Source organism: Suncus etruscus, chromosome 13, assembly GCF_024139225.1.
Source record: "Suncus etruscus isolate mSunEtr1 chromosome 13, mSunEtr1.pri.cur, whole genome shotgun sequence".
NCBI classification, from domain to species: Eukaryota; Metazoa; Chordata; class Mammalia; order Eulipotyphla; family Soricidae; genus Suncus; species Suncus etruscus.
This window is the reverse complement of record NC_064860.1, coordinates 75,458,249-75,468,560: the sequence shown is the minus strand read 5'-3', so window position 1 is coordinate 75,468,560 and position 10,312 is coordinate 75,458,249. Positions and strand designations below refer to the sequence as shown.

The window sequence follows — 10,312 nt, the reverse complement described above, 5'->3', positions numbered from 1 at the left end:
TGACAATTTTAAAGAGCATTGGCACTTGGCTGTAACAAAATCCAAAATTAATAATCAAGGCATAAAAGAAATCAATAAAAAACAACTCAAAAGAAAATAAATATTCATATTTTCCAAATTAAGACATATTTTACAGGATAATATTTAAGAAAGCTAACAATGAAAATGTATGGTACTTAAAAGAACTACAGACTTTATTTCTATATGCTTTTAACAGATAATAAGAAAGTAATACAATGAGAAGGTAGTAAATATGGCCCAAAAGTTTGAGGTATAATTTCCTCTATTTTGCTTGCTTTTAAAGAAACAAAATACTTGTTACAGATTTCTTCTGTGTATAAAAATATTGCAAGTAATCTGTGACTACTAGTAAACAGTGTGACCATGTTTTGTTATGTCACTTGCTTTAAGAGTTTATGAACAATGGCTCTATGCTAGTTCATTATTTCTCACTGAAGGATTTTAATTTAATACATAAACTAACTTTAAAAGTAATCACAAAATGAAGTACACCCACCCACCCATCTGCTAAATAACAGGGGAAAATAAAGAGTTTTTCAGTTCCATTTTAAGGCATTTGTACTCGTAGTTGAGTGTCTTATTAGGCTTGGAACTTCCAAAAAGAATCTCCAGGACAATCTATTTATTCACAAAGTGATGCCACAACTTTGAAAGATACTATTGTCATCCAGACATAAGCTTTATACTGGAACCGGACTATTCTTTGACTGAGTTTCTAGTGCTTTAATGCTACTGATGATCTTCTTCTGTGGTCAACCACGGTGACCCCAAACTTTTTCATGTCACTGTGAAAAAGAAAGAAAACATCTGTTGAGAATTAAGTTTGAAATTATCATAACACTTCTAATCATTTATCACCTTAAATAAAGTGATTTTGTTATTTTCACATCATTTAATATACAGTATCTTACCTTCTATCTTTACTCTTTTTGAAAAGTACAGATGATATAATGATTTAAATAGTAATATTTTAAAAAAATTTTAATAACTTATCTAATGATGTAATTCGAAAGTGGAATAATTGAAAGTGGATATAATTGTGGAAAGGATCAAGATGAGATTTTACTATTTCATGGTGGGCCCTCATCCAATGAGTCTATTTTCAGTAAAGAGATAAGGGGCAAATGATACACAAAGTGCTTGTTAAGATGGATAGAGACTGTATTACAATGAAAGTGTTAGGGTCCAGAGACATTGGAAGAGCCTTCACCTCTTCAGTATGAGAAAATTCATACTCAAAAATGTCCTAAAGACAGGAATTATCTCTAAAGACTTTGATGAAAATTTCTGTCTTTTTAAGTATCTGAGTCAATAAATGTTAAACCATTAATACTTGAGACAACTGTATATAGTCACATCCTTTGTATAGCTAATTATTCCATTCTCTTCGAATCTGTGTTCTTCTGTGGACATTGACAGAGTACATAAAAAAGGAAGATAGCATTCAGTTTCCGCATTCAACTGCTTACAGCTTTGCATATTCACTAAGCCTCAGGGTAGGCATATGCCAGGTTAGAAGGCTTACAATTCTGATATTAAGAAATTGGATGTAAATTTTATGTAATTAGAACATCAATCACAGCTCTATGAAGGCTGAATTGATAAAACCAAGTCAACTGAAACATCTCAAGTCTTTCAGACTATAGACTTCTGTCATAGATGTTTAATGAAACCCAACACTAGTACTAGAAGAACCACTCTCAAATTCAAACAATCCATACTCATGACATTTATGTATACACCTCTGTGTGGTGCCAGTAATTGAACCCATTGACTTATCTGCCAAGGCATAATCTTTGTTTCTAGCCTCTCCTCATTAGGATGTTTATTGTGCAATCATAGATAACAATACAAAATTTTTTATAAAACGTCAAGTTTTTAAAAAATATAAGTAATAAAATTTTATCTACACTTATTTATCAACATAATTTTTAAAGAATTTTAATCTCAGAACTGAAGTTTTACAATAAGATCATATAACATGAAAGAGTTTTATTGTTGAAAAGAGACATATGTAAATTGATGAAATGTTCTAGTTTTAATTCATTATTTTTATGCATGTTTTTTAACTCTTAAATAATACCCTCATTAAAATTTCTGGACTCTTTTATTAATGGTCACATACCATCCCTACTTTTATACCTGATTTTTTTTTTTTTTTTTGGTTTTTTGGCCACACCCAGTAACGCTCAGGGGTTACTCCTGGCTATGCGCTCAGAAGTTGCTCCTGGCTTGGGGGACCATATGGGACGCCGGGGGATCGAACTGTGGTCCGTCCAAGGCTAGCGCAGGCAAGGCAGGCACCTTACCTCTTGCACCACCGCCCGGCCCCTATACCTGATTTTTTATTCTCTTTTTTAATCTTATTTTCCTTAAAACATTTAGCACAATATGGTATATACTTTTTTTTTTATTTTTCTATTCTCTATGTTTTTTCACAAAGTGTTGCCTTACATGTGGAAATAAATTTATATCAGTTTTCTTATACTTGCTTATCAATACACCATGAACGAGTAATTATATAATAGAGAATCAATATATATTTGCTAAAGTACACCAACGGTTCAAAAAATATGTTTTTCTGGCAAGTTTGAGAGAGTAATAAGTATTATTTTGTAGAATACATTTGACATAATGACATGGAAAAAGAAGGAAAACATACATGTTTATGGACACATAGAGTGGATCTTATACTGAGCAAAAAGAATTGAATGAAAGATTGATAAGTCTAATACATAAAAGTGACTTAAACAAAAGTGAGTTGCAGATGGAATCATTTTTCTAACTGTACTTAGGATTTTATCTCCCACTCCTTAAACAAGTCCCAGGGACCTAACTTACTCCTCAGCTGAGCATGCAATGGATCTTCTAGCCTACTACACTCTATTGCATCTCAGTCCTTGTGCCCCCCAAGTAACCTGCACTGTCATCTTTCAGTCTTTAGTGCTTCCATCTTTCATGTGAGAAGGGAACACAATTCTTCTCATAATCTCATGAAATGCTTATTAATCTAAAGCACTTTCTCCACTAGAGACTCTAGTCTCCATGCCCACCCAGCCCTCTCAGTTGCTAAAAATTTTACTGAAACTCAGCAGGCCTCTCCTCACATTTCTACCTGACCCCTTCCACCGCATCTCAGCTCCCACCACTGCATTTTAGTACACAGCTTTGCAACCATTCAACTCATTACATCTTCTTAAAGGATATCCTTGTGTGTTGATTCCATAGACTCAGTTATAGCTTTGGGTTGCTGTCAAATATTTTATGCAATTACATCTATTCTTATCTCCACATCAGACTGAAATCGATGAAAGAAATGCACAGAATCCAGAGTCTTTAAATATGAGGTCTGATACCAACAATAACTAAAGTGTGAAAAAGTTTCACCGGGACCTTGAGAATGACTGGAGTTGGATAGACTGGTATGCCTGGAACCCAGAGGTCTGTCTTATGCCCAATATAACTTCTGGGGGGTGAGGCCTTTTTGTAACCAGGTCAAGGATTATTTTTTTTCCCATTTTCTCCATTTTTCTGGATCTATGCAAACATTGTCGATTGCCACTATCACACCTTTACTATATTTTTTTTTTACTCTTATCCTTTAAGGAAAAAAATACAAAATTACTGAACTTAAAAACAAATTAATGTAGTAGAATGCCTTGCATTGAATATGATTTCCAAAGCTAGCCAGGAGTGATTTCTGAGCTCAGAACCAGGAGTAACCCCAAGTGCCATTGGATGTATCCCAAACACTCAAAATAAAAAAAACCTTTCTGAATACAGAGAGCAAAAAAATGTAAAAGAAGAGAAAAAAGTTGACTAATAAACTTTCCTATATTTATCTGTCCAACTCCAGGAAAGTTTTATTTGTTTTTTTTTTTTTCAAAAGAATCAGTTATAATTATGGATGGCAAAAAGATAAAATAGCTTAAAGGAACCAAAATAAAAAGAAATCTCAAGAAGTAAAAAAATAGAATATTTAATAAAATACAGCACGTATATGCCTTGATATATTTTACCCAAGTTGTGCATCTATTAAAAATTATCCTTATACATTTTTCTTAATTGTAATACAGTAGAATTACCAACAAGACACAAGATTTTTAAAGTAGTGGTGAGTGGAGTGAATAGATGTTGCATTGGCATTGTTATCTCTGAATTAAGAATAGATAGTAAAAATAACATTATAGGATTGAAATACAAATAGATCTAAAACCTTTTGACTAAATGCACATAAGTGCATTCCTAAAGGAGTGGAATCTTTCCATAAAAGTCAACTTTCTTTTTGAAGGTAAGGATTGTTTTATAATAATAATAGGAATATTCACAATGATGATGATGACAATATATGCTAGCCAATATAAAATAGTTGACATCCAACACACGTGTTGAGATAAATACATTGTTAACCTTTGATCACTTCACTTATTTAAGCAAATAGTTATGTTTTTACTGTATTCACAACTTGTAATTGGTGAACATATTTAAAATGGGAACTAATAGTTGACCTTGTTAATAGTGTTCTGTTCCAAACACTTTAATAGTCTTTTATTATCTGAAAACTCTGGTATTGATATTTTGTTAAAATAAATATTTTTATGTAAATTAATTTGCAAAAATGGCATCAATACAGAAATGTTAAAATTGGACTTGTATTTTGCTAAGCTTACGTTCTCTTTTAAAAATAACTTGTGCCTTATAATGACACTTCTAGTTATAGGTACTATCATAAGAATTTATATAAATATTTAAATACATTGAAATATTCTGAGAATATATTTAATCAAAACAGATACCAGAGAATCAAAAGCATACTGTTCATTGATTAAGGAGACTACTTAAAACTATGGTATTCCATGTGCCAGATAAATAGTATAGTGGGTAAGATGCTTGCCTTTCAAGCAGTCAAGCTGGGGCAAGCACTCTATATGGCCCCCAGAAACCTCCCGTGTTTCCTGAGCATGCCAAACCAGGAATAATACCTGAAGACCATTAAGTTCAGGGCTTACAAAAACTAAATAGTTTTTTAAATAGATAGATTGATAAATAGAACTTTCCACATTAAAAAGTGTAACATAACATATAGCAGGTTTATTTTTATTTATTTTTATCATACTCCAGGAATATTCCTGACTGCACTCTAAAATTTTGCTTGGCAGTGCAGGAGTACCATATGTTAAGCCACAGATTGAACCCTGGTGGATCACATACATGGCAAATGCAATATCCATTATATGACTCTGTCCTAATCTTATCTTTTAAGAACAAATTCTCTTCTGTAAATAGTAATGTTATGCTCTTCCTATAGGTTATTTTTATAACTTTTCAAAAAGTTTAATTGAATTATTATACTACAAACATTAAACTTGATCTATTTGTTAGACATTTTATCTATTTGTTATGATTAGGTTAGTCTTGATGTCCAATTCATTGCTTTATAATGGCACTTTAAATTATTGATATAGAAACAACAAAAATCAGTAACACTTAATATTTGATAACACCTAAATATTCAAATATAGGTTGGAAATTATAAGACTTATATGAACAAGGCCTTGTAGGCAGCAAATAGCTTACTTTAGGCAAAAAATACATACTTTGGGTGTATCAACCAAGATAACAAATTCCTTTGTGATGGTTTTCTAATTACTATTTAAAAATGTACCTAGAGCAAGTTTATGATATTACATTGCAACTCTCTCCAGAAAAAAATTAAATAATGACAATTATATGTCTTTGGAAACTACAAACAAGACTAAGACCACTAGAACTCCTCTACTTACAATTTAGGACTAAGAATGGCATTGTAACTTTGTCATCTAGTAACATACCAAGATTCTATGATCTAAGGCTAGGGGAAATATTTAAATTATCTATAAAATGAAGAAATGTCACTCAGGTAAACTTTAAAAATGGTGAAGTCATAGGGCATAAGTGGTGGCGCAAGTCATAAGGCACCTGCCTTGGTCACTCTAGCCTAGGACAGATAGTGGTTTGATCCCCGAGCATCCTATATTGTCCCCAGAGCCAGAAGCAGTTTCTCAACATATAGCTAGAAGTAACCCCAGAGTGTCACCAGGTGTGGCCCAAAAACCAAAAACCAAAAAAAGCAAAAAAATATGGTAGTCACATTAGTAAGAAAATAGATTATTTTTTGAGAGAAATGAATAATATGGTTTTTAGTAACTAAATTTCTAATTTCCAATTACTTTATCTTTTGAATTTTAGTGAATTATTTACTGGATATATATTTATTATTATACAAAACATTTTGATTTAAGCTAATGGATTATTCAAATCAATAAACTACCTTGGGGGCCAGAGCAGTGGCGCATTGGTAGGCATTTGCCTTGCATGTGGCTGACCTAGGATGGACTGTGGTTCAATCCTCTGGTGTCCCATATAGTCCCCCAAGCCAGGAGGATTTCTGACAAAATAGCCAGGAGTAATCCCTGAGCATCACCAGGTATAGTCCAAAAATGAAACAAAACAATATAAAAAAACCTACCCTTGTCAAAAATTCCTGACTAAATACAATATATATATATATAATATATATATATATATATATATCTCTCTTATATTTGAATTCTATTGCATTTTTAATACAGGAATTCATAAATAAGTATTAATAAATTATTTTTTTTATTTAAAAATTCCAATTGACTATAAGTTTCCTGAAGTAAGTAAACTTTGTTTAGGTGCCATAGCGAGAGTACAACAGTGGTGCATTTGCCTTGCATAAAGCCAACCTGAAACGGACCCAGGTTCAATCCCCAGTATCCCATATGGTCCTGGAGCCTATCAGGAGTGACTTCTGAGGATGGAGCAAGGAGTAAACCCTGAGTACCACCATGTGTGGCCCAAAGACAAAATCAAAAGTAAAAAAGAATGTTTAGCTTATTAATCATTTCATTTTCTAATATGATAACCCTCAAAGAGTAGGTATATAATAAAGAAGTGATATATGATTTTCATTATGTAGCTGTTAAAATTTCTCTCAGACTCTAATACATTCCCCCTTAAATGGGCTTAGTTAACTATCTTCCCTTCCTACAGAGGTTATATTTTGCTAGGAATCTACACAAAATCACAATTATTGGAAATTAATAAGCATTATACTTTATTCAATATTTTAAGTAAGACATTTGTTTCTGTCAAGTTTAATACAGGTCTTTATATGTTGATTCATTTTAGAAAGGACATGGTTCATTGAAGACACTTTTCAATGAGAGTTATATTGATAACACACATCTATTCAGAAGGTTTAGTAACAAAGAGATCTAGTCCAGTGACTATGGAGAGCATTCATTGTCATAGGTCTAGTTATTGCCTATACTAAATTCATCCAAACATATATGTTTCCTAGACTGTTTAAAATCAATCAGAAGAGCTTAAAAGCATGATCTTACTCTGTGGAAATCTTGGCGATGGTATCACAAGAACTGTATTCCACGCCTGTGAAAATATCCTTGCACTGGGCTGTTCGGACACCATTAAGCCAGTCAGCTGTTGTGTGGAAGGTAGTGATGTCAACGTTGCTTTGGTCCAGAAGAAGATTTGATGGCCTGAGAGATGGAAAATATCAGAGCAAGAAACATCAGGATTCACTAGACTTGCTGTGTGTCAAAATTTAACAATAACGTCTGCAGGAACATTTAGACTTCATGTGGTGTTTGAGTTTATATGAACTTTTTCTTCCATGAATGATTTATCTATACATGTCAGTAGCTTGTAAGAGTTATGCATAATAATCTTGTATAAGCAGTCTTTATCACCTCATAATGATTTTTAAATCAATCATTGAAATACTTTCAGTCAAATGCATAAATATGTTCCTATATTTTTAATATTTTAACTTGTCTAGGTCTTAGCAAAAATAATAATTTATGGAACCCTTAGAAGATAGAATATACTGAACACTGTTTACTTTGTTAATAAATTAGTGTTTTTTCATATAAACTATTGCCTACTGCATAACTATGTAGACATTCAACATGTTCTGCCAATAGTGGAAAAAGCAATACTTTATATACAACAGCATATAAATAAAAATCAAAGCAAAAATCCAAATAATTTGACAAATTCATTATTATTGAAATGAAAGTAATAAGAAGATAATAGATAAGTAAGCAACAATGAAATTCTGGTATGTGTGACACAACTATATCAATTCATGATATCATAGACAAAATTGAAACTATAATTTTATATTGCACAATACCTCTACATTACAGGAAACTTTCAGAAAGTTTCAAACATTTATAGATATGACTATCATTCTGTGGACGTCATTTGAAGTTCTGAAAATAAGGAAAACAAAAGAAAGAAAAAATGAAAGAGGATGTTTTTATTTCTTTAGATTCAGAGATGTAGTCTGTAAGTGAACTAGGATAGGATATTTTTCAGATCTTAGTGGCCATTTTAGGAAAATGGTAATAATATAAGTAGAATACAAATGAAAATCAGAAGACATATGCCAAGGATACATAGAACAATTTTCCACATAATGAGCACTGTATTTTTGTTAATCATTATTTTGACGTAAAGAAATATATGTAATGAGTTGGTTAAAGTTTTGATAAATTGTAAAACAATATACAAGTTATTTTCTCCATTTAAAATGTTTTTCTCTGTTGTTGAATTTGTTGAGTGCCTTATATGTTCTGGTATCAGACCTTTTATATGATGGATGATATGATTATATTTTCTTCCTTTAAATAGAATATCTTTTTATTTTAATAATGGAGGACTTATGCAGTATACAGGAATCTGTTAGTTAATTAATTAGAATTTTATTTTGGTTTTAAGACCATGCCTGTTGGTTCTTAGTGTATAGACCTAGTATTGCAGTAAGGGATTATTTCATTGTTGTTGATATATATGTATATATAATATCTTTATTTAAGCACTAGATAGAAAACATGTTTGTAGTTTGGTTTCAGTCATACAAAGAAAGCTCTCTTTTTTGATGGATTCTGGGGAATGGGAGATATAGGTCAGCAAGTGGCATGACCATTATTCTATAATTTATTTTTATTTATATATTACTTACTGCCTAAATAAAAGCATAATAAACTCTAGTTCATGCAAAATGTTTTAAATGCAATAATATTTTTGCTATTTTAACAACCAGAGATTTATTTAAGTATAATGCACAGAATAAATAGCATATTTGTATTGCTTATATTTCTAGGACCATATTAAAATAGTTAATAGTTTTTATGCATTCACAATTACTCTACATCAAATGTTTATAAATAAATATTTTATTCCACTTTGAGTAGCTCCTGTTTTTATTACTGAAGTAAATACTTTATAAACACTAAAAATATGTGTCATAATGTAATTGTGGTCTTAATATTTTTGTTATATTTAGATATTTACCTCTTATGAGTATATTCTGTATCTTTAATTTAATGATGCTATACCTGGATTTGCAAAAATAGTTTTAAGGAACCCAATATTAATACTTTAAAAATATAACTTGGGACCAGAGCAGTGGCACAATCAGTAAGGTGTCTGCCTTGCAAGTGCTAGCCTAGGATGGACCTTGGTTCGATCCCTCAGCGTTCCATATGGTCTCCAAAGCCAGGAGGGATTTCTGAGCACATAGCCTGGAGTAATCCCTGAGCATCACTGGGCATTGGCCCAAAACCAAAACCAAATATATATATATACATATATATACATATATGTATATATATATATATAAAACACCTCATATTTTTATAGGGTTAAAAGTAATTTGCATAAAAGGAATCGATCCTTTAAAGTAGGGCATTTTAAATTGTCTCTATTGTGACCTCTTTTCAGCAGATATATTTTTCCCTTTAATTATTTTTCATTTGAACACCACTATTTACAAAGTTGTTCAGAATATACTTGTTTCAGGCATTCATTGTTTCAATAATAATTCCACTGGTATGACCTTCTCTCCACCAATCTACAGTTTACACTCAATATTCACACTCAATGTTTACACTCATTATAACAGCCCTGTAGCTGGCATAAACCATTTTACTTCATATTGCTGTGACAACAAAATAAAAATAAAATTATCAGAAAATAAGTTTAATAAAATTATTTTATAATAATTGTTTTATTCACAGTGGTTTTATTAAAGTCAGAGTATTTACTTGGCCATTTGATGTTTGTTGAACCTTTGTATTATTTCTGTTCATTGAGCTTCTTAGACTTCTGTACCACTTTCAATTGTTTTCTATACCTTCTGTTGGGCTTTCAGTATTAAATTTTCACCATATTAATTTTTTATATAAACATAGGTATC

General features: G+C 31.4%; 1 protein-coding gene across 1 annotated transcript in view; it reads right to left on the bottom strand.

Moving 5' to 3' along the window:
- Positions 1–701: 701 nt before the first annotated feature.
- EPHA3 (EPH receptor A3) overlaps positions 702–10,312 on the bottom strand; it is a 350,090-nt gene continuing 340,479 nt past the window's right edge. Inside the window, 3 exon segments of the mRNA XM_049785721.1 lie at positions 702–775; positions 778–806; positions 7,434–7,589. Of these exon segments, the coding sequence (XP_049641678.1) occupies positions 702–775; positions 778–806; positions 7,434–7,589 (259 nt within the window).